This window comes from Nyctereutes procyonoides, unplaced genomic scaffold (assembly GCF_905146905.1).
Source record: "Nyctereutes procyonoides isolate TBG_1078 unplaced genomic scaffold, NYPRO_anot_genome, whole genome shotgun sequence".
NCBI classification, from domain to species: domain Eukaryota; kingdom Metazoa; phylum Chordata; class Mammalia; order Carnivora; family Canidae; genus Nyctereutes; species Nyctereutes procyonoides.
In genome coordinates this window covers 103,430-129,552 of record NW_026575047.1, presented here as the reverse complement: position 1 = coordinate 129,552, position 26,123 = coordinate 103,430, and the positions used below count along the sequence as shown (strand labels likewise).

The following is a 26,123-nucleotide window of genomic DNA, read 5'->3' as shown; positions in this document are numbered from 1 at the left end:
GTTTTGAGGGCTTTTTATATTCTAGATACCAGCCCTTTGTTGGATATGTGGTTTGCAAATATTTTTCCCAGTCTATGTCTACAAAACCCTTTTGATAGGAGCTGTCTTGAGTGTATAGATCATCTGGGGAGAACTGACATTTTAAAATGTTGAGTCTTCCAATCCATGAACATGGTACATCTCTTGGTTTTAAAAAGACCTTCACTGATTTCTTTCATTTGTGTTGCATAATTTTTACACACAAGTCCTGTGTACAGTTTGCTAAGTTTATACCTGTTGACCTTAAAAAATGACTTTATTCAGAAATAGCAAATAACCACAATGCAGGACAAGCCAGCTGCAGCCAAAACCATAGGGTAATCCAACAAACAGAGGAGAGAAATGTTATTCTAAAGAGAAAAAGGAGGAAATTGGGAGGGGCTGTTTTGAATGAAAGTCCATTGGAGAAAGGCAAGAGTCTACGGTGATGGCAGTTTCTCCCTGGGTGAGTTTCAGGGGTGCTTAATTTCTTGTAGGAGATGCAATGCACATCTTTTCCTCTTGGGGCCTGTAACTGATGATTCTTACCTATTGATGATTCTTCTGTTAGGGTTTGTAACGGCAGTTTTTGACGTTGAATGGTACAGCATGAGAGCTCCCCCTTTTGGACTCCTGACTCCATTTTTGTTGAGGTTTCCTCTGATCAATTTTTATAGGCCCAAGTATGTAACTTTCTGAAGTAATTGTAAATGGTAATGTATCTTTATTTTTAGCTTCCACATGTTCGTTCGCATGTAGAAATGTGACTGTGGCCTTGCTGAGCTGCCTGCCCCACAGAAGAGCCCCAGGGATGGGGGGAGGGTCAGAGGTGGAGAGTGATACCAGTGCCAGGGTTGTATCATGTCCACGTATGTCAGCCCCTAGACATCATAGGTGACCTTAGGGAGATGTCTGAGGTTCCCTTCTGGGTGGGGAGGAAGCTGTAGGGGAGGCTGCCCTGACACCCCCTCCTCTCTGTCTTCAGCTCTAGGTCCTCTCCCCACTCTACCCTTGCTGTTTCCTCAGTTGGCAACTGTGGACCATCGCCCTGCGGGGGAGGCCGGCCGCCCCAGGTCTGCGGGGACACTGCCCTTGCGCTGGGCAGGTCAGGCAGGCCTTGGACTCCGCCTTCCTCCTCAGCCCCTGCCTGCTGCCCCTCATCTCTGCTTCCCCACAGGACCCAACCCAATGACTAGTCTGGATGCCACCTCCCAGACCCACCCCAGCTTCCTCTTCCACGCTGGCCTGCTGCCCTCCCAGTGACTTGTTTGGACAGCAGGACTTGCGGAGGGGACCTCTCCCCAGCCCCTTTCGGGAAATTCGGACCTTCTGCGGGGCCGAGTGACTTCGCGGGGGGCCTCTCCTCTACCCACCTGCGTGGTCGGGTGTGCACCTGGCGGCCCACGCGGAGGTCGGGGGCTGCCTGGCGCCTGGGAGGAGACTCTGTCCCTGTTTCGGCGGCAGACACGCCCGTCCAGCCCGATGGAGGAAGATCCCGCGGCGTAACCGTAACCGTAACCGCGCCTTTCCTCCCGGCCCCCCGCCCGCCGCCCCCGGGACCCACCCCGCGCGCCCCGCCCCGCGCCCCGGCGCCACCTCCCAGGGCGGCCCGGCCCGAGCGCGATCCTCGGCCCGACGGCGGCGCGGCGCGGCGGGCGATGGACGGCGGGGCTGGGGGCGGGCGGGGGGCCGGGCGGGGGCCCGATGCGCCCCGGGCCCTGGGCGCGCTGCTCGGCTACCGCGTCTACGCGCGCCGCTGGCTCTTCCTGCTGGTGCTGAGCCTGCTCAACTGCTCCAACGCCGCGGTACGGGGAGGTGGGGGCGCGGGCGGGGGCCGGTGCGGGGAGGTGCGGGGAGGTGGGGGCGGGGGCAGGTGCGGGGAGGTGGGGGCCCAGCCGGGTGCGCGGGGTCGCACGCTGCAGCCCCACCCCCGACGGTGGGGTGGATCGGGGAAGGGGGGGCCCCTGGCTGCAGGGCCCGGACGGCCTCTGTCCTCCTGGTGCCGGAGCCTGGTCCCTGCCACCTGCAGTGATTTGGAAAAGAATTCCTCTCCTGCCCAGGGCGAGGCGGGAGTCACTGTCTAGCTGACAAGGGGTCTCCCAGTAGCCCCCCTCGCTCTGGAAGACCCAACACCTGACAACAGGCCTCCAGGTCGGGCCCTGCCTGGCCCTGCCGACTCCATCCCCCCCCCCCCAGCTTAGGGTGCGGGTGCCCTCGTTGGATTCCTGACCCCTATGGGGACCCTCTCAGGGAGCCTTGTCTGCAGGCCCAGGGTCTCCATAGCTGCCCAGCTGGGATCTCCGGCGACTGTTGTAGAATGTCCCCAGGGCTGGCAGGGACTCCCCCAGAGACCGCTTGGTCGGCCAGTGAGAACAGGATCTACCAATCTCTGGGGCTCGGGGCTCCAGCTTCTCCCCAGCTCCCGCCGGAGGCTGGCGTCCCTCCTTCCCCAGCCCACCACGTACAGTGGGTTTGGTGGGGTGAATATTTTGCGGACCCCACCCCATGCTCCTAGGATAGGTGTCCTCGTGCACTTGGATGGAGGGAGGGCTTGGAGCCACGCTCATCATGTCATGCCGGCCGCCTGCTCACGGGGTCAGGCCGTGGTGCTGGCCCACCCGGAGCTGCACAGGGCAGCCTCCATCTCATTCCCCCAAGCCGCCTCCTCTGCCTGCTACGTGCCTGGACGAACCTGCCCGTGACTCCTCGGTTCCCACGGAACCCCAGGACTGCCCAGGCAGCACTAGGCCCCCACGTAATCAGGTCATGGAAAGCTACCTTGGCAGAAGGATCCACGGCTGGGGAGGCCGTGAGTGGCCGGGAGACGATCGGGACGTGCAGAGCCCCAAGTGCGGGTGGCGGGCAGGCGTGGACGAGACCTCTTTTTTTCTGTGGGACTCAAGCACTGTGCTGTACCAGGTCCCCGTCTAGGAAGCCGGAAAGGGTTTTTGGTGCAGGGTCTCCTTCGGCCCCTGATGCTGCTTTGATGAGTCTGAGGTCGGTGGGTCTCTTGGTGGCCTGAGGAGTTCCTTGCACACCGAGGCAGTGTCCGGCTGCACTCCCCTTTGGTCCGCGGGTTGTCATGGAGCAAACAGGACTCTCGCCAGGAATTGTGATCCCTGTTCTGGTCACCCCTGGGAGCACTGGCCATCAGGCTTACCCCAGCCACGTCCACTCGTGTCCTTCATCAGCAGCTGGGTACCCACAGGTCCCAGGTTCCTAGAGGGCAGTGTCGGAGGCAGGTGGAGCAGTGTCTGGAGTGAGGTTCGGGTGGCCCCACAGTGGCCCAAGGAGGCAGCCCAGGGGTGTGGGCAGGGGCGAGCGTGGGGGGCAGCCATCAGCACCCTCAGAGGGATGTGAGCGGCACTGGCAGGGCTGAGAGCAGATTGAGGGGAGTTGTCCCCATGTTGTCTGGTGCAGTTTGGCCCTGTCTCTGCTCTGCTGGCCACAGGCTTGGGGAGGAACAAGGAATGGCCTTGGCTCGGCGGGGTGGGTTTGGGGAACAGATACCACGCTTTTTCGCTGCTGGATCAGTGTCTTTCTGCACCCGGAGGATCTGTCCTCTGCTTTGCCCTGTAAAAGAAAAAAAAAAAAGGGAACAAAAGGCAGCTGTTGCCCAAGTTCTCTGTCATGTGATGCTCTGCAGTCGGCATCTGCGTGGGTCAGCAAGCCTGGACCTCACCCACTCGGCCGTGGAGGATGTGGCCTGGGGCCAGCCCCTGCATTCCCGGGTCTCACAGGGTGGCAGTGATCATGAGCTTTGGATTGTGATGCCCTCATCTTTGGTCCATCCCTGGCCTGCTGCCCTTCTTTCTCCAGCAATAAGCCTTGAAGAGCCCCTCCTCTCACCAGTCCTCTAGGGAGGAGACGCTGTCTTACCTCCTCAGGAAGTCTTCCCCGCTGACCTAATGGAACTTACTGTTTGCTAAAGGTCTGTGGGGTTCAGAGTCCTAGCTCTTGACAGCACCCAAGGCTGGGAAACGTCACCTGTCATGCTGTCAGGGAGGGTCTTACCTCCCAAACACTTGGGTCTCCTGAAGGACAGGTGAGCTGGCCTTGGGCAGGGACAGCCCACAGTCCGGGTGTTTTCACCTGGGGCTCAATCGCCGAGTTTGTAGACAAGCTGGGGATACCATTTGGGCCCCTTTCTGTCCCCCTCCCTGCCATGGAAACATCCCTCCCACTGCCACTTCAGTGGCTCCAGGCCCACCCTGCTTCCTACCCTTATCTACCTGGGTGTTCCCCATAGACAGCGAGCGTCCCCCCAGATGGGCTCCTCTGCCCAGCCCATCTGCACATCTATGCCATGGGGTGCCAGGGCCACCGGCTCTCCTCATCGAGACCCCCTCTTCTTTCGGCCCGGACCCCAGTGCTGTCCAGCACCCGGTCTACGCCCCTCCCTGCCAACTCACCACGCAGAGCTCCCCTTCCCCCTGCAGACACCTGCCTCTGGGCCCTCCCTGTAGAGGGTCCTGCAGGCTCTGGCCAGGTCTCCAGAGCCTACCCCTCGGACCACGCTGGCAGGATGGTGGTGCTTTAGTCCCAGGCACGCTGTCTGACCCCCTAGCTGGTGCATGCCCCCGGAGGTGACTAGTGGAGACTCTGGCTCCTGTGGGACTGCCGGACACTCTCTCCCTTGGGCTGGCTGCCCAAGCCTAGGACAGCAGGTGGCTGTGATGTCTGTAGCACCTTCCCCCGGGGCTGACACCGGTGTGTATCCACAGCTGTGGCTCAGCTTCGCCCCCGTGGCCGACATAATCGCCCACCACTTCGTCCTCTCCACTGAGCAGATCAACTGGCTTTCGCTTATCTACCTCGTGGTGTCCATCCCGTCCGGCGTGGTGGCCATCTGGGTTCTGGACTCTGTTGGGCTTCGCTGGGCAGTGAGTCAGATGCCAAGGAGGCTGGTTTTTAGATGGGGCAGGGTCCTTGAGTAAGGGCTCAAGAGCCACTGCTTCCTCCCCCAGGGGATCCCCAGGCAGAGCCGTTGGGGGGGCAGGGCAGAGGTCAGGGTGCTGGGGAGGGAGTCCGGGCTGACCAGGCAGTGCTCTGACCCCATCCCTGCAGACCATCACGTGCGCATGGCTGAACTTTGCTGGGAGTATATTCAGAGCCCTGTCCTCTCTGGCCATCAAGATCGAGGACCCGTTTGCCTTCCTCATGGGTGGGCAGAGCCTCTGTGCCCTGGTGCAGACCGTGGTCATCTTCTCTCCAGCCAAGCTGGCTGCCTTGTGGTTCCCGGAGCACCAGCGCGTCACAGCCAACATGATCGGCACCATGTGTGAGTGGCAGGGCTGAGGCTGATGGGTCCTGGCACTTGCGTGCTCCCCGCTCTCCGAGGGCAGGGGCTCGGCCTGTGGGCCGGGGACCAGGCCTGGCCCAGGGCGGGGCGGACACGTGTCTCCATCTGCCCATCCAGCAAACTCCTTGGGCATCCTGATGGCCAACCTGCTGTCACCTACCCTGGTGAAGAAGGAGAAGGACATCCCCTGGATGGTGAGGGAGCTCAGACGTGTGTGCATTCACGTGGTGTGTATGTATGCATGCTGGGCTTGCACGTGATACGTGTGGGCGTGTATGTGCTTACGTGTGGACGTACAAGTGTGTCTACAGCTGTCTGTGAGTGCGCACCTGCCCCTCCCTGCTGGTGACCCCACCGGCACGTGCACTTGGTGCACACAGGGTTTTTGCACGTGTGCAGGTCCCCAGGGGCTGCCTTCATGCCAGGTAGGGACCAGGATGTCGGTTTCCTTGCTGGGGGGAGGCCCTCAGTTAGGTGAGGGGCTGGCTGGAACAGGAGGAGGTGTTGAAGGGAGGGCTGGGGACGGAGACAAGGGACTGGCGGAGGCCATGAGGTGGATATGAGGTTGAGGGGTAGGGGCTGGGGTCCCAGGCCAGCGTGTCTGCTGAGCAAGGGGGGGAGGATCACCCCAGGTGGCAGGTGCTTGGCGTTGGTGGGATGGAAAACCCGGGCGTGTCTGAGGGGAGACTGGTCTGACCTGGCCCAGAACGCTGAGGAGCCAAAGACGTGCTCGCAGGGTCCAGTCGGGACCTCGGTTGGGTCGGGGAGTGGGGTTCTGAGGGGCAGGGGGCTTCAGCTGTGCAGCTGGGCGAGCACTGAGGTCGTTCATGAAGGCGGGCAGGAAGGCTCAGGGGGCAGTTGGGCGAATCCGGGGCCTGGGAGAGGCTCGGGCTACGGCTCTCCCCGTGGGCGCCACCCTTGGGTGATCTTTCGGAAGGCAGGGTTCCCGAGAGCAGAGCGGGTCCTGGGGCTCAGCTTTGTCTGCGAGGGCTGGCGGTGGGGTGCCTGGCAAGGGGGCAGTGTGCCCAGAGCGGCGGGGGTGCGGTCCCTGTGTGCACGCCCACATGTTTGCACACTTGCACACAGCCCCTCACGCGTGCCCTCTCCTTAGCTGGGCATCTATATCATCCCCGCTGGCCTCGCCTGCCTCCTGGCCACTGCCTGCCTCTGGGACAGCGTGCCCCCCAGCCCGCCCTCTGCGGGGGCCGCCCGCTGCTCCTCGGAGAGGTTCCTGGAGGGGCTGAAGCTGGTCAGTGCGGTGGGACCCACGCCGGGTGGCCGGGTGGCCGGGTGCGGGCGCAGGCTGAGGAGGGAAGGGGCGGGACTAGCCCGGGTGCCCGGGCTCCTGTGCTGAGCGGGGCTTCTCCCCCAGCTCCTGCACAACAGGGCCTACGTCACCCTGGCCGTGTGCTCCGGGGGTGGCATCGGCATCTTCTCCGGCTTCTTGGCCCTCCTGGAGCAGGTCCTCTGCGCGAAGGGCTACTCGAACGTGAGTACCGCTCCCCGGGCCCCTGTCCCGTGAGCCCGCGGCCGTGACCTCCGCCAAGCCTGGGTCTCCAGCCCTGGACCCCAGTACCCCTCCCTTTGCGGGCGGTACTGACGGGCCGTCCCTCACCCGCTAACCGCGCCGCGGCCCTTCCCTGCCGCCCCGCCACGGGCTCTCAGGGAAGGCGGGCGGGCTGCTCCCCTGGGGCCCCAGCATCCCTGCACCGGGTGATGGGGTGCCCCGGCCTCCTCTCCTCCAGGAGTTTGCAGGCCTTTGCGGGGCCCTCTTCATCGTTTTTGGGGTCCTGGGGGCGCTGGTTCTCAGCCTGTATGTGGACCAGACCAAACAGTTCACCGAGGCTGTCAAGATTGGCTACTGTCTGACCTCCATGGTCTGCGTGGCCTTTGCCCTGGTGAGTCCCCCTGAAGCAAGACCACCCTACGGGGGCGGGAGGGGCTGCTCTGGGGCAGGGCAGCTGGAAGCTGGTCAGCAGGAAGCCAGGCCTTGCCAGCCTTTGGCACTGCCCGCGGGGCGGCCCCCTGGCCCTGGTGCCGCCGCCTTGGCTGCCCTGCGCGGCCGAGACGATGCTGGAGGGCCTGGCTGGGTCTGCGTGTCCAGGGCTGCGTCCCGCTGACCGCTGCCCTGCCCCGCCCCTCTGTACGGCCCCCTGCCCCCCAGGTGTCGCAGCTGCAGGGACAGACCCTCGCGCTGGCCACCATCTGCTCATTGCTCGGGCTCTTTGGCCTCTCGGTGGTGCCCATTGCCATGGAGCTGGCAGTCGAGTGCTCCTTTCCCGTGAGTGAGGGTGCCGCTGCAGGCCTGGTGGTTGTGCTGGGGTGAGTGTTCCTCCACCGCTTCCCTGGGGACCCTGAGACCTGCCCCTGCCCCAAGGCCACTGGCGAAGGCCACCGCGTTCTGAGCTGTGTGCAGCCCTGGGCAGGCCGCCCGGCCCACAGCGACCAGAGCAGGACGCTGCCTCCCGAAAGACCCGTGGCGGTGAGCGGTGAGGGGTGCCCGGGGCAGGGCTGAAGAGCCTGTGGCTGTCCAGGCAGGCTGTGGGCGCGCTCGTCGTGGTCCTGCTGACGGCCCTGAGCGTGCGGCGAGCAGAGCCGTCCACCTCCACCTGCCGGGATGGCCGGGGCCCCCTGGACTGGAAGGGTGAGTGCCTCCGCTGCCCGGAGCCCCCGGGCCCAAGTGAGGAGGTCCGTGCCTGGTCCCTCACCGGCCACGGCGGGGGTCGGCTGGGGCCCTGCCAGCTGCGTGGCTCCGCTGGGGCCTGCGTGGGGAGTTCCAACCGCGGGGCAAGCCTCAGCCGAGTGGGGCCGTGTCTCCCCAGTGTCCATGCTGCTGATGGCCGGCCTCTGCGCCCTCTTCAGCTGCTGCTTGACGCTCTTCTTCCACACCCGCTACCGGCGCCTGGAGGCTGAAGCCCGCGTGAGCCGCTCCATCCAGGACGACGTGGACCACGCGCCCCAGCCGGCGGCCACGCCCTGAGGCTCCCCGAGGCTCGCCACCCCACGCCACCCCTTGGCCTCCGGTGCAGACCATAGGAAGCTCGGGGCAGCTCAGTCCTAGAGCCGTGGCCCCGTCCCCCCGCCTGTTCGCGGAGCCCTGAGGCCCTGGAGTCCCCGGGACTCGCAGAGAGGTCACGGGGTCCCTGCGGAGTCCGGAAGCCAAAGGAGCAGTTGGTGCGTCGAGAAGTGGTCCTGGGCGTGAAGGGGAGGCCAGGAGGGGCGGGCTTTGACCACCACGTGCCAGCATCCAGCAGCCCAGGCACCCGCGGAGCGCAGCGGGGTGGCCTACGGGAGGCCCCGAGGCCAGGGGGACATGCAGCCGCTGGCCAGACGGGTGCCCCAGCGGCCAGGCCAGGCCCAGGGTGGCTGGCGCAGGAGCAGTGACGGGGGGGGGGGCAGCTGGCATGAGAGGCCAGGGCTGTGGGGGAACTGGATGGATCCCGGGCCCTGGGGTCCCCAGCATCACTGAGGGGAGCGGACAGTTGTGACACATGCCTTCCTTGGGGATCCCAGCCCCCAGCTTCTCTCAACCTGCCCTGCTGAGCAGGGGGCATCAGGCTGGGCTGGGAGGGGCGGCAGGGGGCGCAGGGGCGGCAGGGGGTGGCCCCTCGCAGGTCCTTGCTGATCCTCCCGCCCCCAGCGGACCCTTCCCCTCCAGACTCTCCCAGTCCTGAGCAAACACTCGCACCCCCAGGAGAACACCCCCCCGCAGACACTGGCAGGCAGGTTTGTGGGTTCGCGTTTATTGAACGGGCTGCAGCCTGGGGGGTGATGGGGGAGACACCCCTCACTCCTCCTTCTCCTCCCCGTGGGTGAGCACGTAGCTCAGCGCCTTGTAGTCCAGGTTGCCCGCAGCATCGATGGTGGCAAACTGGAACATCTGGTCCACCTGCGGGCCGGTGGGGGTGGGGGTCAGGCCCAGGGAGGAGGGGAAGGGGCGAGGCGGCCAGCGAATTACAGGCACTGAACTCCAGCCGGCTCCCGTGTGGTTCTTGCTTGGGGTTGGGGGAGCTGGGGGGCAGTGCCCTGCCCGCCCCATGCCGCAGCCTCTGGGGGCCCGGGGTGCGTCCCCTGGCCCAGCCCCCCACCCCCCGAGCCCACAGAGGACCATGGGGAAGGAAGTGGGGTGAGGCAGTGTGGGCCAGACCTCTTCTGCAGTCATCTTGTCTGCCTGCGACATCAGCAGCCTCTTGATGCTGCGGACAAGGAGGGAGGAGCCGCATCAGGCTGCCCGGCGAGAGGGACCCGCGAGAGGGACGCCCCCCGTGGTGGGAGGCCCAGGTGGGGGGTCAGCTCGCCTGGCGGCGCCCCCCCACGGAACAGGCGCCTCTCTCAGCCTGGCCGGAGGGCGAGTCCTGGGCTCCGGGACTCACTGGGGCGTCTTTCCTGACTCATGCTCGGGGTCACCTCCCTGGGGGGCTCCATGGGGGGGGCGCGGGGGAGACTGAGGCACGTGCCTGCTACACCAGGTACACCCACTCCCCCCAGCTCCCGAGCCTCCAGGCAGCTACAGACCCAGCGAGGGTTGAGGGTCAGCCCGGATGCCCCGCCCTGTGGGCAGGACCTGTTTTGCCCTCTGTGACCCTGAGGGACCGGGATCTGGGGCGGGCAGCCAGGGCCTGGACCTGGGCGGGTGGGGGCGGGGGCAGCCCTTGGCAAAGGGGCCACACTCACTAGTCCTTGTTGATGCTGCCTTTGCCGTCGGGATCCAGCATCTTGAAGGCATTTAGGATGGTCTCCTCGGCATCCGTACCTGCTCACAAAAGGGGGTCTTCAGGGCTCCAATCCCGTCCCAGGCCCCAGGGTTGGCCTGAAGGAGGACCTGCAGCTCCCAGCTGGCGGGTCCCTAGGATCCTGCCCAGGCCCGAGGCTGACGTGAGGCCCAGGGAGTGAAGGACGGAGGCTACAGGACGCCCGGTGAGCTCACCCGCCCCACAGACGTGGGAACCAGAGTGTCAGGTTCTAGGGCTTTTTGACACATCTGAAAATCTGGATTTTCATGTGAAATGGTGTCAGGAGCCAACAAAATGCACGGTGCCTCGGCCGCCTGGCCCGAGGGCTGCCCCTACCCCCGCCCCCGCGGCTCCCACCTGTCAGCTTCGCCCCGAACATGTTCAGGAACATGGTGAAGTTGATGGGCCCCGAGGCCTCCTTGAGCATGGCGTCCAGCTCCTCATCCTTGATGTTGGTTTTGCCTGTCACCGACACGAGATGGGGTCACAGCCACCCTGGCCGCCCTGTTGTTGATGTGACCCCAGAACAACACTGGGGAGGCGAGCCAATGGGGGGACCTGTCAGCAGAGCCCCAGACCCTGGGCCCTGGGAGGAGGAGGAAGAGGCGAGGTGCGGGGCTTACCTGGGCGCGAGGGGGCCCAGAGGAAGGAGACGCACATGTTCTCCCCCCCCCCGGGGTGGCCTCGGCCTGAGAACGTGCCCCCACACGGGGGTGAGGGACAAGAGGGCCAGCCTTCGGCTCTTCAGCGGAGTGTGAGCCGGCCTCCCGGTCCTCCCAGGTCTGCTCTGGGCTTCCTTACGGTGCTCGGGGGGAGGAGGACACCCCCCTGCGTGGGGCTCCTCTAAGGTGTTGGCCCCTCCCGGGAGCTTCATCCCGACGACCCCATCCGGGGCGCCCATGCTCGGGCTGTGCCACCGGAGAGGGACTTCTCCCCAGGGGGGCCCAGCCCACCTCCTCCAGCCCACGGGCTATGGGACGCCGGGTCAGGCTGTAGGGCCAGAGCGTGTTCCCGCGAGGTTGTGGCAGACTTGTGCCCCCAGGCACCTACCCAGGGAGGCGTAGGTGTCCTTCAGGTCCTCCTTGTCAATGAAGCCATCTCGGTTCTGATCCATTAGCGTGAATGCCTGAAACCGAGGCCAGGCTCACTGGGTTCCCAGGCGGGCCACCCCGTTAGCACAGGCTTGTCCTCTCGCTGCTTCCACAGCGAGGCTCAGCCGGGGTCTTTCTGTCACCTGTGTTACGACTCACAGGGGACCCCTTGGGCGGGAGTTACTGGGACAAAAGCAGAGCCTCACCTCCTTGAACTCCTGGATCTGGGTCTGCTCAAAGTTGGAAAAGACGTTGGAGGATGCCCTCTGGGCCCGGAGGCCCCCCCCTTCCTTCTTCTTCGTTTTCCTGCTGGCCTAATGTGAGGACACCAAGGCTGAGGGGCCTCCAGGCAGGTGTTCGGGAAGACGCAGGGGGTGGGTGTGGTTGGCACTCGGGCCCCTGGGCGAGGCCAGCTGCAGGTGTGCGTATGAAGCGGCCCGACCGGGCCCCGAAAGCCCTGCGCCCGGGGCCTGCCGTCCAGCCAGGAGCCAGCTGGGCCTGAGTGTGCAGGCGGCCGGCCAGCGGGTGGGCCTGTTCTGGGGACCCGTCCAGTGCGAGGCCAGGAGCCTCCACCGTCCAGCCCCAGACTGTCACCGGGGCCCAGATCTTCCCCACCGCGCGCTCTTACACGGGCAAACACTCGTGTCGGCGGCACCGTGACCGCACAGCCACGCGCACGCTCACACTCCTGCCTGCTGCCCGGCGGGCCCCACTCACCATGCCCGGGCCTGCCTGCTGCGATGCTCTGCGCCCTCTGGGCTCGGGCCACCTGTCTTAAAGCTCCTGCCCGGTCCCCCAGGACTGCTCGGACTCCGGCTCCGCTCCCTACAAGGACAGGCCTAGGGCCACCCTGGGGACTGGAGGGACTGCACAGTGAGCTTTGGCACCGGCGGGTGACTCAGATGCCCCCCTCCCGCCCTGGCGCCGGCTTCCCAGGCACCTCCCCACCACCCCTCACCCAGAAGCCTTTGTTCCGGCTGTGGGAGCAGAGGAAGGCGCCTCTCCTAGATTTGCCCAAAGTCCCTGTGAGTGGCTGGTGACCAAGCATCCCCCCCGGCATGTTGTGTACGCCCTCGCCTCCCCGCTTCAGTGGCAGGAGAGGCCCAGGGCCCCGTCCCCCTGGCAGAGCGGGGACGTTTCTGGGGTGGAGTGCCTCGGGATGGGCCGAGCCCTGCGCCAGCCTCCAGCCAGGTTTCCCCGCTGCATCACGGCCCAGGAGGCAGTCTGGGGAGGGGACCTGGCCCAGGTGCCTGTGGGGTGGTGTCAGGCTTAGAGATCACCCCAGATCTTGGGGGGCATGACTTGCCAGGGGACCTGGGGACTCCCAGAGGGAAAACACTCAAGTAACGTGGGGGACCTGGGCTGGGCTGCACTCCCAGTCGAGCGGGTCTGACTGTGATGCTCAGAGCGAGCCTAGTGGGACTGCAGGAGCGGGCCCCCCACGGAGAAGGGAAGGTGCTCAGGAGGCCCCTGATGTGGGGAGGCCGCCGGACACCGGCAGAGCCCCTGGGGAGGTCTCCCGGGCTGGCCGCACTAAAGATAGCCAGCCGAGGAGCCGCCCGGGGGCAGATCAGGATTCAGCAGGACAGCTGGCCCGACAGGTGCAGAGGCGTCAGCAGGCGGCTCCAGTGTCCTGAGCCAGGTGGGAACCCCCAGGCCCTAAGGAGGGGCCCGGGCCCAAAGTGAGTCTCCCCTAGCTTCAGGGGTCCCCCTCGGCAGCCACGTGCGTGTGGGCGTGTGTGCGTGGTGTCCCCACCGCCCACCCCACCCCCCTGGAAGCTACTGATGGGTGGTCCCCCACCAGCACCCTGGCCTCACCTTCAGCCCCAGAGACACTTATTTTTAATTCTGGAAGCAGGAGTTGCTGAGAAGCCTTGTTTATTTTAACATCCAGAGAAGGGAAAACGTGTTTGCCACCTGAGCTCATCAGCTCGGCTGCCCGAGGGCAAGACCCGGGCGGGGTGGGGACGCGCTCAGCATCCCACAAGGCGCGCAGCTGGAAGAGGCTTAGTTCGGCCTTGTGGGGTCAAGGTGCACGGACAGCTTCCTCGGGGGGCACGGAGGCTGTTGGGCAGGCGTCGCCCCACCCTGGCCTGGCAGAGGCATCCGGCAGGGTCCCCAGAGAGCCCGGGCAGGGCCCTGCAGGACCGAGCTGGCTCCCGCCCCGGGAACCCGCCGTGATCCTGCAGCCCCGGGGCAGAGGTGGAGAGGACCGCGGGGCCGCGGGCAGGCTGAGCCCAGGAGCCGGAGGTGGCCACGCCGCCCTGCGAGCACCCGGAGCGGCTGCGCCTCGGCCCGGAGCGTCCGTCTCCGCTCTTCGGACTCAGCTGAGTTCTCTCTGGAAGCAGGAGGGCTTGGGAGAGTCGGGAAAAGTGGGCTCCCGTCTGGTGTATTGGGGACCCCAGAGAGCCTCAAGCTCCAGTTCCCAGGGCTTTGGCCTGGAGCAGTGCAGGGCCCGGCAGAGAGCTCCTCCTGCTGGCGCCCCCCACCTGGCTGCCTGGGGAGCCATGTGTCCCCACAGCCAGCACACGGCGCCCCTGGGAGCTGCTCGCCCACTGCCACCTGCCATGTAGGGAACCCCCTCTGCACCCCTGCAGCTCACCTGGTCGTGACGTCACCCCCTGCACCCCTGCGGCTCACCTGGTCGTGACGTCACCCCCTGCACCCCTGCGGCTCACCTGGTCGTGACGTCACCCCCTGCACCCCCGCGGCTCACCTGGTCGTGACATCACCCCCTCTGCACCCCTGCGGCTCACCTGGTCGTGACGTCACCCCTGCAGCTCACCTGGTCGTGACGTCACCCCCTCTGCACCCCCGCGGCTCACCTGGTCGTGACGTCACCCCCTGCACCCCTGCGGCTCACCTGGTCGTGACGTCACCCCTGCAGCTCACCTGGTCGTGATGTCACCCCCTCTGCACCCCTGCGGCTCACCTGGCCGTGACGTCATCCCCTGCACCCCTGCAGCTCACCTGGTCGTGACGTCACCCCCTGCACCCCTGCAGCTCACCTGGTAGTGACGTCACCCCTGCGGCTCACCTGGTCGTGACGTCACCCCCTCTGCACCCCTGCGGCTCACCTGGTCGTGACGTCACCCCCTGCACCCCTGCGGCTCACCTGGTCGTGACGTCACCCCCTGCAGCTCACCTGGTCGTGACGTCACCCCCCTCTGCACCCCTGCGGCTCACCTGGTCGTGACGTCACCCCCCTGCACCCCTGCGCTCACCTGGTCGTGACGTCACCCCTGCAGCTCACCTGGTCGTGACGTCACCCCCTGCAGCTCACCTGGTCGTGACGTCACCCCCTGCACCCCTGCGGCTCACCTGGTCGTGACGTCACCCCCGCAGGCTCACCTGGTCGTGACGTCACCCCTGCAGCTCACCTGGCGACGTCACCCCCTCTGCATGACGTCACAGGGCGAGCGCAGAGGCTCCGAGGGTGGAGCGACTCAAAGGAGAGGCCCCCCGCGTCCCCCCGGAGGGGCAGAAGGGGGAGACCGCGGGGCTGCTGGGGCCCTCGGCCGGCCAGGCTGCTCCTCCCGGGAAGACCCCGCCCCGGGCAGGGCAGCCGCTCCCCACGGGGCGCGCTCCGCTCACACCTGGGTTCCCAGCCCAGCCTGGAAGCCCGTTGCGGCCGCTGCGGGCGGGCGACCTGGGGCGGGGCGTGGTGGGGGCTGCCTCCCCGGCGCGGGGGCCCCGGGCCGCAGAGCCCGCAGCCAGGGCGCGGGGGCCCGTGTGCTTGCTGAGCCTCACGCGCTCGGCAAACCCTCGGGCCCGGCGGGCGGGCTCCTCCCGCGCTGAGCCCGGCGGACGGCGGGAGGCTCGTGCACCCCGCAGGGCCGCCCCGCCCCCACCCCGCGGTCGCGCATGCGTACTGGTCGCCAGGCGCCCGCGCACGGCGCCCGCGGCCCTCGCTACGCCTCCACGTCACCGCGGCGCTTCCGGCGGCGGCGGTTGTGCTTCCGGCGTGAGGGTCACGGACAAGATGGTGCCGCCGGTGCAGGTCTCCCCGCTCATCAAGGTGAACCGGGCTCTGCGGCCGTCGGCGGGCGCTCGGCCCCGTGGGGCCCCGCGTGCGCGACCTCGGTGGGGTGGGAGCCCCGGGCCCGGCCCCTCCCCCTCCCCCCTCCCCCCCGGGACCCCGGCCCCGGCCCCCGCCCCCCCGCCCCCGCCGCCCTGACCGCCCTGACCGCCGTCCCCCGCAGCTCGGCCGCTACTCCGCCCTGGTCCTCGGCATGGCGTACGGAGCCAAGCGCTACAGTGAGTGAGCGCGGGCGCGCGGGCGGGGACCCCGAGGGCGGGACCCCTGGTTCTCGGGACAAGTGGGTGCGTGGGGGGCGGGGCGGGGCGGGGGCGCGGCCGCGTGGGGAGCGCAGGGTCGGGCTCTCGGGCGCCTCCAGGCCTCGCGTGGACCGTTTCCCTCCGCGCGGCGTTTCGGCGAAGAAACCGAGCGCCTCCGCGCCTCCGCGCCTCCCCGCTGCGCCCGCAGGTTACCTGAAACCCCGGGCGGAGGAGGAGCGGAGGGCGGCCGCCGAGGAGAAGCAGCGGCAGGAGGAGCGGAAGCGGATCGAGCGGGAGCTTGCGGAAGGTGCGGGCGCCGCGGGCCCTGGGCTCCCGGGGGGGCGGGGGGGGCCGCGGCTGCTGGGCGCGGGGTCGGCGCGGCCCGGGTGGACCGCCTGGCGGCGGTGGCGGCGGTGGCGGCGGTGGCGGCGGTGGCGGCGCCCTGACGCGGCGTTCCCCTCCGCCCTTTCAGCCCGAGACGACAGCATCCTGAAGTGAGGCGCCCTGCCCCGGAGCGGCGCGCGAATAAAGGCTTTGTGCCGTGCGATGCTGGCCCGCGCCGTCTCCGGTTGTCTGATTGCCCGGCTCAGGCTCGGCTGCCGCTCTCCGTTTTCGGTGTGTGCGGCCTGGCGACGGGGAGCGGGTTCTAGAAGACGCGGGGTGCGGGGTGCAGGGGCGGGGACACCATCCCGTCGCTTGTCTGGGGTGCGCGGCTGGGGCGCCCCCACGGGAGCAGCTGGCGCAGACACAGCCGGCTCGGGTGTTGTGGGTGCTGCTGGGTCTTCACTGAGCCTGGCGCAGACCCCTGGGGGGCAGCACGGGCGCCGGGCTGGGGGGCTGGGAGGCGGCCTGATGCCCTTTGTCTCCTTGTCGGGAAGCCCCCCCCACCCCCACCCCCACCCCCGGCCCTGGGGAAGACGTGGCCAATGGACCGGGCTCTGGTGGGCTTGGGCTCTCGCACCTGCCCCTCTGCCCCTCTGCCCCCGGGCCGTGCTCCTTCCAGCCTCTGAGGCCTGCGGGTGGAATATGCTGTTTTCCAGCCCAGGTCTGGAGCACATCCCTGTCCCTGAGCCAGATTTTGATAGAAAAATGGATTCATTTGCAAACGTGAGGGGAAGGAGGAGCAGCATGTGAGCGCTTGAAAGCCTTGGTCTTAGGGCGAAGGTTGGGGGAGCCCGGCCGCTCCCACAGTGCTTGGCTGGTGCCGTCCGCTTGGTGGGTGGCCTGGCCCTGATCACAGGCAGGGTGTCCCCAGGAGCCCCTGCCGAGAAGGGACCTGCCTCCTCCCCGTCCCCCCACCTGCCCGGGAGCTCGGGAACTCTGGAGGCGTCAGATCGTGCAGCTGAGAGCAGCTTGCTGTGGGTTCAGTGTTCAGGGTCAGGGGAACCAATGCTTTGGGGTTAAAAGTCCCGAGTTTCTCCCAGGAAAGTAGCGTCTGAATCGCACAGGAGTCCTGTGTCCTGGTCGGGTCTGGCCGTGCTGGGTCATGAGCACGAAGCCGTCGCTTGGACGGGACTCGGCAATGCCAGGCGATCTGTGCAGAGGGCTGTGCAGGGGTTGTGCTCAGGTCAGGCCTGTGACCCCTCCTCCACTCAGGCCTTGACCTTCTGGCAGAACTTTCCGGTGGGTCACGCGTGATGTGCTGTCCACCAGAATCTCTGTCGTATTGAAGAAAAGGACAACTTGTTTTTATTTTATTCCGAGTTTCTGGTCAGGGTTCCTCCTAAGCCAGGTTGGCAGCGGCACGCACGTATCTCGTCTACCCGGGTACACATAAGTACTCGTGCGCTTGGCGTTCCCACCCAGCCCTCGCGGACGCACAGTTCACAGCCCCTTTCCAGAGGGCTCCCCGTGGCAAGCGGTGGGACACTCGGAAGGTGGCTGAGCGTGAGGTACACTAAACTTTATTCATAGTTGAGTTTATAAAAACACCTTAAAAAAGTTTCAAAATATCCAAAATTGTCTTTAGTCATTTTCTGGGGCTTCCTAACGTGTAGCAAACCCTTAGAGGCGGGGGCGCCGTCCGAACCTGGGAGCAGCTCACAGGATGCAGCAGGTGGAAGACTTGGGTGCGGGGCCACCATTGCAAATCTCTGTGCCCCCTGCGAGAGAGACGGGTCGGTGAGGGGAGGGTGTGCACGGCCTGGCGTCCTCAGCCCGGTGCCCGCCTGAGCCGATTAGCCTGCCCGGCCTCGGCCCTTCCTGCCTTCGCTCCCGTGACCCGTCAGCTCCGGCCCTCACAGCCCCGAAGCCCTGTTCACGTGCGTTTCCTCCCGAGAGTGCCAGGGCAGCTCCATCGGGTTCCTGGGGGCCGCGACCCTGCCGCGGAAGCACATGCCCGCAGCGGCAGCCCCGGAGACCTGTGACGCGGGCCGGGGAAGTGTGTCCCGTGCGCCCGACTCCTAGCTCACTTACAGGTCTTATGTTCCGCTTTTTAAAAAAGATTTTGTTTATCTGAGGGGCGCAGGACGTGTGTGCACAGGCGGGGCGGGGGCGCCAACCGGCTCCCTGCTGCATGTGACCCCGAGGTCACGGCCGGAGCCACTCGGGCGCCCTTCGGTCTTCCACCGGTTTCTGAGGGCAGCATGGACGTTACCGGTGGATTTTTCTGAGCGGGTTAGTGGGGAGGTGGATTTTTCTGAGCGGGTTAGTGGGGAGCGGCGGCCACTGTGGGGCTGTGTCTGCCGGGCTCCCCTCCCCCTTTGCAGCGGAAGCCGCGTTCAGTTACTTGGTTGGAGGAAACGCGGTCGGACGTTGGGGCTCTTCCCTGTTCCCGCTCGTCGGGCCCACGCCTGAGGGTCCCCATGCCGCGGGCCACCAGCCTGCCTCCAGGCTCGCCTCTGCTGCCCTGCTGTCCTGTTACACGCTCCGCGGGAGGCTAACCCGTGCCCACCCCTGCGGCCCAGACCTTTCTTGGCTGTCGTCCTGTCCTCTTGTTGCTGCTTCTCCTCCTCCAGGGCCTTCAGCTTGGCCTCGTACTCATCAGCCAAGGCCTTCCATTCCTTCCTGTTGTTCTGCAGTCGGTCGAACATGGGCAGGATCTCTTCGTGGAAACGGGAAAACTCCTGGACACAGAATCAGGAGGTCGAACCACACCTCTCGACCGTTCCCAGGCAGGGGGGGCAGGTGGCGGCCCCACGGCCTGGCCCTTGCTGAAACCAGCCTGCCCCCCAGCGCCTTGCCTCGCTCCCCCGGGAGGAAACCCCGGGGCAGGGGGCTGCCTGAGGGAGAAGGGGAGGCCACTGAGGGGTCACTTCGCAGCACAGCCCTGGGAGGGAGGAGGGGACGGGGAGCTGCAGGGTGTGAGTGCCCATGGCGCGGACGGCCACAGCCGAGCAAGGACCCCGAGAATGCAGAAGGCACATCAACGGCAAAAGGGGGGTCCCGGGGAGACTCAGGCAGACGTGCAGGTCTTGCAGCTCCTTCTCTGGTGTCCTACATCACACTTGTGTGCGTGCGTGCACATGGAGTGGGCGGGCGGACTCTGGGAAGGCAGGGGTGGGGGGAGCGCTGTGGTGGGGCCGTGACCTGCAACCTCAGGACTGGGATGCACATCCTGGTCCCGTCCTCCTTCCCAGCGCTCACAGCCCCGCTGAGGGGGCAGCAAAGGGAGCTGGGGTGCGCGGTGGTCGAGGTGGGGCGTGGCCTGCCCAGTCAGGGGTGACTTTGCTCAGCACCAGACCACCCCTCGGTCACAGTGTGGGTCCCTGCAGCCGCCAGGGCCAGAAGGCGCGGAGCCCAGGGCCACGTAGGGCATCACGTGGGAGGGCTCTGCACCCGGCCCCCCGGCACGCCCCCGAGCGTCCTCTCGACTGCGAGGTCACAGCTCATGTCCACTGTCAACCTCGAGTGTGCAACCTGTTGGTCGGGAGAGGCCTTCCCAGCTGTGGCAGGCGGCCCTCCCTGTCCTGGCCTCACAGCCGTGAACGCGTGTGCCTGCAGGCAAACTGCAGTCTGTGCCCTGAAAATGTGTAGGCCACGCGTGGGGGCCCTAGATGGGGCTTGGGGTGAGGCCTCCCGATGAGCGGCGGCCCTTCCCGAGGGTGGAAGCGGCTGGAGTGACGCTGCGGCTTTCAGGTCTAAGTGCCGGGGGCGGAGGTGGGGCTGCGGCAGGTCAGGCCCCGGGCCAGCCCGCGCCGCCCGCCTGTGACCCCGATGCACGCTGCTCACCTTGTACACGAACGTGCACACGAAGTCGATGAAGCCAACCTGTAGTTTGGGGAGCTCGGCTGCCTTGTTCCGGTCCATCATCGGCTTGTGGGGGAGCAGAGACACCTCCTCTGAGCCTGCAGGAGTCGGCCCCGGCCCGGCTCGCAGCCCCGGCGCACAGTGTCCACGGGGTGAGGGCAGAGCCTCTGCTTGGGGCTGAGCCTCCCGATGGCGCTGGGCCTGGACGGGGGCGCCCTCCCCGCTCGGGGCCACCGGGCAAGGCCCCTTACTTGCCTGCACCCGAGCCCCTGGTCCTTGGGAGCCACCCTCGGTCTGGCCCTGGCCCCAGAGCCTCCACCTGAGGTCAGCCGGCCCTGGACGGCGGGGTGCTGTGCCTGTGCCCTTGGGTCACGCCGAGGCCGCGTGGACGGCGCTGTGCCCGTACCAGTCCACGCCGAGGCCGCAGTGGTCCAGCAGCCCAGTCGAGCCATGTTGCTGACCCAAGGACATCAGCCTCGTCTGTCCCCTGTGTGGGCTGGGCCCCGGCCACGGGCCTTCCCTGGCACCCTACTGTCCCCGGGCCAGGCCTTCCCGGAGCAGCCCCCAGCCTGCCCGAGCCTCACGGCACAGCCTGCTCGGGCCACTCTCACAAGGACTTTCCATTTCTGCCCGGACACCACAGCTTCCTGCAGACCCTAGGTCGGGGTCTACACCCTACCCAGATCTCGAGCCATCAAAGTTCACACCCACCTCGTGTCATGTGACCAACCCCACAAAGTGAGACTGAGGTCTCCGACCCCAAGTCCCCAGGGGTCCTCTGCACCAAGCGAAGCCCGAGGTTCCCAAGGAGCCCGGTGGGGTAGAAGATTCTGGAAGTAACACTCACAATGGGCTGCTGATCCAGAACTGTCCTTTCCAAGTCCCCTTGTTCCCAGAACTCAGCCGCCACCAGCAGAGCAACCTTGGGGGGTGGGTGCATAAAAGGCAGTCATCTTGGGGGGGGTTCAGTGCTTGGTCAGAAATTGAGGAAAGAGGCTCCTGCCCTCCTCTGCCCTCGGTCTCCTTGGTCCCAGGCCCTCTGGGGCTCCAATTCTTCAGGCTGGGCCTAGTGCACAGGATGCTTATTGGCACTTCCCAGTGTGGCCGCCAGCCAGCCCTGGAGCGGGGGTGGGGCAGGGCTGGAGGCCTCGGGGGCTACTTGCAAGAGAAGGTTCTGTACCCCTGCCCTCCCCTCCCACCCCACAGGCTTCCTCTCCCTGTGGTCTCCAGAGGCAGGGACCCTGCATGACTTCTGACCTTGCTCTGGACTTCCCAGGGCTTGGTGATGGCAGACAGGTCACACGCCGTCATCATCATGGCCCTGTGGGCAGATGAAGCTCCAGGGCGCTGCTGGCCCCCTCCCACCCCTCCACGGCCACCTCGCACTCCCCCCCACTGCAGGCCCCACCCTCGTGTTCCCCCCCACCCCGGCAACCAGCTATTTATCAGGCAGCCTCCCTGTGGACCTCGGGGGCAGGCCTGCAGCGGGACCCGAGTCCTGAATCTCCGTTTCGTGGCGCATCAGTGGAGGTTCATAAAGTGAGGAAATCACTGCCAAGGTCACGAGCTAAGGAAATGGGCCGTCTGACCCCCAGTCCTGTCCTGTCCCCCGCAGAGGAGGAGGAGCAGGGCAGATGGAGCGCTGGCTTGACGCTTTAGCAAAGCCGTTTAGAGACGAGCTGCTCTGTTGCGGCCCCCTCGGGCAGGGCCGGGGGTCTTCTAGTTTTGTGGGGGGACGTCTGAGATCGACCAGCTGGGGGGGGCTCCTGTCGCCCCCACTGCTCACATGACTATCTCCTTCCGCGTCGTCTCCAGGGACAGGTACTCCACCCAGCTCTTCCTGTCCTCGTAGTTCTTAGACTCATCCACGATCTTCTGGAACATTGTCCTCTTCCTGAACCCCAAGAACAAAGAGAGTCTACGCCCCGCCCCCTCCTCCTCCTCGACCCTCACCCAAGCACCCTTCTAGGAGAGAAACCGAGGCAGAGAGCCCAGACCTGTGCGGCCCCTGCTCCCCACCGCAGCTCCCCGCGTCTCCTGGCCGCCCCCACAGGGAGGCGGGGGGGGGGGCACCCACTTGAAGTAGAGCGCCAGGTCGGTGGCGATGATGGCTATGTCCATGAGGTGGATCACGTGCTCGTGCTGCCGCCGGTTCAGGTTCTGGTAGATGTTCAGGGTCTGCGGGGAGGGCTCTGGTCGCGCGGGCGGGCCGGTCTGCCCCCTCCCGGGTCCGCCCGTGGGTCCCTGTCGGGCTGCTGGCCGGCTTCTACCCCAGGTCGTGGCACTGCCCCCGGGGGGCCCAGGGGACCCAGGTGGCCTCGGGCTGGTGCTGGGAGGCGCTCGGCCTCCACCGCTGCCTGAGACTGGGGTGCACCCCCCCCCCCGCCCTGACCCCACTGCAGCCCCCGACGGGCCTCGGAGGCCGCTCGGAGCCCTGTGCTGTCGTCGCTGGGCCGGGGGCGCGGGACCTGCCCTGAGCGGGGGCGACACGGACCTCCTCGGAGAGCAGGAACTTCCCGAACTCCAGGTGGTGCCGCTCCAGGATGGAGGAGCCGTGGAGCTTGGCCAGGGGGTTCTGGGATCTGCGGCGGAGGTTGGCTGGGTCAGAGGCCCGCAGCGGGCTGGGGGCGCCCCCGTGCTTCCCACGGCGCGAGCTCCGCGCAGCCCCCGCCCCGGCGCCTACTTCATCTGGTACAGGTTGTTGGTGCCGCGGTGGTCGATGTCGTGGCACAGGCCGGCCGTCACCATGGCGAAGGCCTCCAGGTCTGTGTAGTAGCTCTTCAGCTTGCCCGTCTGCGGACACAGGCACCGGCTCGCCGCCTCCGCCCGCCCCAGGGGTCGGGGCCCCCCCCTGCAGGGCGCCCGCCAGCCGGCCGCGCACCGTGAGCAGCGTGAACATCGTCTGGGCCACGTTGAAGCCGTGGCGCCAGTTGTGGTAGGTGATCCTCCGGTACCCCTTGCTCACGGAGAACAGGAAGCGCACCAGGACCTAGGGGAGGCCGGCCGGGCTGAGCACGGGGGCGCAGGTCTGCGGGGCCGCTGAGGCCCAGGCTCTAGGGCCCGGATGGGTGTGACAGCACCCCGCAGGCACCGCGCGTGGGCTTGTGTGTGTGTGTGTGTGTGTGACCCCGGCTGGGGCCCGGGCGCCGCGAGAAGCAATAACGCGTCCTCGGTGACTTTGAGGGTCAGAAAAGGATTCTGAAATCGAAGCAATTCTATTAATAATTTCTGTACTTGTATCTTTTGTGTTTCCCTTCAGTATGTAGGGAAGTGGCTTCTGAGGCCGCCAGCGTGCACCCGTTCCCAGGGGAGCGCGAGGCAGGCTGCTCTGCTCCTCACTGGGCGGGGCGGGGGGGGGGGGGAGCGGGCTCCCTGGAGAGTGAGGTGGAGGCGGGGGGGGGGGGGGTGCTCCGAGGGGCTCTCTGTGTTCACCTGGCGGCCTGGGACGCCCGCGACCGACCCCCATCCACCTGCGCCCACACATCCCCTCGTCCTGCATTTCCTCTGGGCACCTGTGCGCGCCCTGCTGGCCCCGGACCTCTGACCACTCGTCCCCACTGTTGGGGCTCGGACCTGGGACCCCTCGCCCTGCCCCCCACCTCCTGAGGAATCTGGAACTTGCGGACCACGCCCAGCTCGTAGTACATCTGGATGCCGCACTTGACCAGCTCCAGCTCCGTGCACTCCAGGTCCGAGAAGTGGAACTCGTAGATGTCGAACTTGCTTGGCCCCGGCAGCACCTCCTTCTGTGGGGGGACGGCGGGCTGAGGGGGGCAGGCTGGGCTGTGCCCCTCCCAGCATCCTCTGTGCACCTCAGACGCCCCGGGAGCGTGGGGACAGCTGCCCTTCCTGCGGGGGGGACACTCACGTGCCTGTGGTCCCCGGCCCCACCAGGACAGCAGGGGCGGGGACACCCCAGGCACACAGCTCCCCGGGATGGGGAGGGCTCCCGCCCCTCGGGCCTCCAGGGTCCACCTGAGGGGTGGGGGTCAGATTCTGACCAAGAGTGTTCCCAGCTCATCCTCCTCACAGTCCGCAGGCTCCTTCCCCAGGCGCTCCCTCGTTGGCTAGGGGGGAAGGGGGCCGGTCAGACTGAGTGAGCCGCCCGCTCGTGGGGGGGACGGGGCCCCTGGGGGAGGACGGGGCCTCTGGGGGGGAAATGGTCCCTGTGGGGGGGGACAGGGCCCCTGGGGGGATGGGGCCCCTCATGATGGGGACGGGGCTCCTGGGGGCGGGACAGGGCCCCTTGTGGGGGTACGGGGCCCCTGAGGGGGGATGGTGCCCCTCGTGGCGGGGACGGGGCGACAGCGCCCCCTGTGCCCCTCCTGGGGGCCCAAGGTGGCTTCTGGCACAAGCCCATTGGAAGCCCCAGCCACAGCCTCAGAGGTAGGTGACGGTGCAGGCAGCGGCTGCCCTTCCCTGAGTCCGTCCCGACCTCCCCGGCACACGGACGACGCCCGCGGGAGGCCTGCACGCAGATGACCGCCACCCGCTCGGGCCCAGGACGCAGGGAAGGGACAGCCGCTGGCTGCGCGGAGCCCCTGGGCCGCCAGGGGGGCTCGGGGCTCGACCACAGCCCCCCCCCCCCCCGCGGGACGGCCTGCCTCCCCTCTGGGCAGAAGGGGCCGTGGGCGACAGGAGTGGTACCAGGATCAGCTGGATTTCGTCCTTGTCGCATCTCACGTGGTACAGGACCATGTCCTGGGCGATGTCCTTGCGGTTCTCCAGCTTGTTCATCTTGTCGTAGGTGTCGGTGTTCAGTACCGACCAGCCCAGGAACTGAGTGAGGGACTGCAGACAGAGCGGCGGTGCCACCACCATGGGCACGTCCTCGGGCCGCAGGCAGAAGGCGGCGAGGGCTCCCCCGCTGTGCCCGTGTCCCCCCCCAGGGCCGCCCCGGGTCGCGCTTTACCTCCATGAGGACCTCATCCTGCTCATCGAAGGGCTTCCCGTCCTTCCTGTTGTAGAACGTGGCAACCCCCACGATCTCCTCCTTCTTATTGACGATGGGCATGGAGAGGACGTTCTTGATGACCCAGCCTGAGTCGTCCAGGGGCCCTTCCTGCAGGGAGAGGCGTCGGGGTGCCCGCCACGCTGCTTGCGGCCCGGCCCGTCACCCAGCGGGCATGAGCGATGTCCTCTGTCCCCAAGCGGCGGTGAGGGCTCAGGGTTCCTGTGGGCTCGGCACCCCCGCCTCCACCCCGTGGCCGGGAGCTCCGGGTCTGGGGGTTTGCGCCGGGACCTCTCCCACGGGCCCCAGCTGAGGCTGCGTGCCCAGCAGGTGGCTCCGGGGCGTGGGTCCCGCGGTCACGCAGGCTCCCTGGCTCCGAAGGCTCCAGCCCGGTTGGCCCTCTGCCCCTAACGCTCTCAGTCCTCGGGAGCGGGGCCTTGCCGTCCCTCTGCCGGCCCCACGAGTGGTGCAGCTGTTCCCGACTCGCGGCCCCAGAGCCCTGGCCGGTCCCGGGAGAGGTCTTGGAGACCAAGGCCAGTGGCGCGGCCCCGCTGACTCGGGCCCTGCCCGGAGGAGCCGGCCCCACAGGAGGCCCCTTCCAGCCGGGCCGCGCACCCACCGCAGCCAGCGCACCCACCCACACCGTGGGGCATGCGGGGCCGCCTTGGCCCCGGAGGTTTGGAGGTGGTTTCTTAAGGAGCAAACGCTGCTTCAGTGCAGCCTTGCGGAACCACAGCGTCTTCCTGCCCAGCACGACTCGCGTTCTGCAAGGAGGGGGACGTACCTGGAACGTGAACATCTCGTCCGCGGCGGTGTTCATGATGTTACAGATCTGGAAGAGGATGGGGACACTACTTGCCTGGCGCGCCCTCCGCGGCGGAGGCGGCGGGCGGGGCGGGCGGGGCCCCCAGACTCACAAAGCCGCTTTCTGCCACGTAGGTCGGAAGGCCGCTGGCCAGGGCCCAGTGGTCGGCGGGGGGCGAGCTGCGGGGAGAGCAGGGCGTCGGGCCGGGCTGCGGTTCAGGGCTCTGGGTGTCCCTGTATTCCCTTTCCAGAGCTCCGGGGCGGTGGAAAGCTCGCAGGCCGTGCCCCGGGAGACTCGGAGGAGGCAGGGTGAGGTTTGGGGTGTCTGAGCCGCTCGTCCTGCCTCTGTTACACGGAGGCCCCTCAGCCTGTCGGAGCCCCCCTCCCACTGGAGGAGCGCCTGGAGCTCAGCGTTGGTCCCCTGGCCCGCCGGCCTGCCCCCGGGAGCCCAGTCCCTTCGTGGGACCTGCAGGGTGGGGTCCTCGCAGGCTCGTGGGGTCTTGGGGCCACATGGCCAGCAGCTCTCCCCAGTCTCGCTGGTTTGCAGCCCGGCCCTGCCCCCCACCCAGCCGCGTTCCTTCTGGGACGGGTTTCCCCTCCCCTCCCGCCCTACGGGCCGTGCCTTCTGCCCCCCCCACCCCCCCACCCCGGCCTGCGTGGCTGGGTGAGCTAAGAAGCAACCCTGAGGGATGCAAAGGTCAGTTGCTGCTGGCAGGGCCACCTGGATGGCTCACCTGGGCCCCTGGAGGTCCACCCTG

At 67.0% G+C, this 26,123-nt stretch overlaps 3 protein-coding genes across 5 annotated transcripts in view; 1 reads left to right on the top strand and 2 right to left on the bottom strand.

The window, feature by feature from the left end:
* Window positions 1-1,715: 1,715 nt before the first annotated feature.
* On the top strand, window positions 1,716-8,888 carry SLC49A3 (solute carrier family 49 member 3; the record flags this gene model as incomplete). Its single annotated transcript, XM_055326780.1, has 10 exons — window positions 1,716-1,823; window positions 4,743-4,901; window positions 5,086-5,299; window positions 5,438-5,514; window positions 6,432-6,569; window positions 6,693-6,809; window positions 7,066-7,218; window positions 7,485-7,642; window positions 7,855-7,964; window positions 8,143-8,888. Coding segments are annotated over 10 exons (1,392 nt in total), but the record flags the coding sequence as incomplete, so codon positions are not given.
* Window positions 8,889-8,920: 32 nt separating this feature from the next.
* Window positions 8,921-14,888, bottom strand: MYL5 (myosin light chain 5). 3 transcript variants are annotated; one of them, XM_055326290.1, is made up of 8 exons: window positions 12,963-13,713; window positions 11,862-12,001; window positions 11,351-11,458; window positions 11,104-11,179; window positions 10,411-10,515; window positions 9,995-10,073; window positions 9,468-9,516; window positions 8,921-9,209 (listed from the first exon to the last, which is right to left on the bottom strand). In XM_055326290.1, the coding sequence occupies exons 2-8, from the start codon at window positions 11,862-11,864 to the stop codon at window positions 9,108-9,110; spliced, it is 522 nt and encodes a 173-aa protein (XP_055182265.1). In that variant the 5' UTR covers window positions 11,865-12,001; window positions 12,963-13,713; the 3' UTR covers window positions 8,921-9,107. The 3 variants fall into 3 exon arrangements, with proteins under 3 accessions (XP_055182265.1, XP_055182266.1, XP_055182263.1); XM_055326291.1 differs by lacking the exons at window positions 11,862-12,001; window positions 12,963-13,713 and adding an exon at window positions 14,741-14,888; XM_055326288.1 differs by lacking the exon at window positions 12,963-13,713 and having other exon boundaries at window positions 11,862-12,083.
* Window positions 14,889-16,030: 1,142 nt separating this feature from the next.
* Window positions 16,031-26,123, bottom strand: part of PDE6B (phosphodiesterase 6B) — a 30,401-nt gene continuing 20,308 nt past the window's right edge. Inside the window, exons 7-22 of the mRNA XM_055326285.1 lie at window positions 25,479-25,545; window positions 25,346-25,393; window positions 24,523-24,672; window positions 24,258-24,401; window positions 23,612-23,677; window positions 23,210-23,356; window positions 22,492-22,599; window positions 22,294-22,403; window positions 22,105-22,192; window positions 21,688-21,788; window positions 21,397-21,504; window positions 20,868-20,931; window positions 20,458-20,532; window positions 19,593-19,676; window positions 18,331-18,487; window positions 16,031-17,524 (exon numbers count right to left, since the gene is read on the bottom strand). Coding sequence (XP_055182260.1) covers window positions 17,463-17,524; window positions 18,331-18,487; window positions 19,593-19,676; window positions 20,458-20,532; window positions 20,868-20,931; window positions 21,397-21,504; window positions 21,688-21,788; window positions 22,105-22,192; window positions 22,294-22,403; window positions 22,492-22,599; window positions 23,210-23,356; window positions 23,612-23,677; window positions 24,258-24,401; window positions 24,523-24,672; window positions 25,346-25,393; window positions 25,479-25,545 — 1,579 coding nt within the window. The 3' untranslated portion in view covers window positions 16,031-17,462. The remainder of the gene's footprint in view (window positions 17,525-18,330; window positions 18,488-19,592; window positions 19,677-20,457; window positions 20,533-20,867; window positions 20,932-21,396; window positions 21,505-21,687; window positions 21,789-22,104; window positions 22,193-22,293; window positions 22,404-22,491; window positions 22,600-23,209; window positions 23,357-23,611; window positions 23,678-24,257; window positions 24,402-24,522; window positions 24,673-25,345; window positions 25,394-25,478; window positions 25,546-26,123) is intronic.

Coding starts and splice junctions, on each gene's coding strand:
- MYL5 (XM_055326290.1), bottom strand. Junction 10,516..11,103: donor GGACACCTACGCCTCCCTGG/GTAGGTGCCTGG, acceptor TGTCGGTGACAG/GCAAAACCAACATCAAGGAT. Junction 9,210..9,467: donor ACAAGATGACTGCAGAAGAG/GTCTGGCCCACA, acceptor ACCGGCCCGCAG/GTGGACCAGATGTTCCAGTT.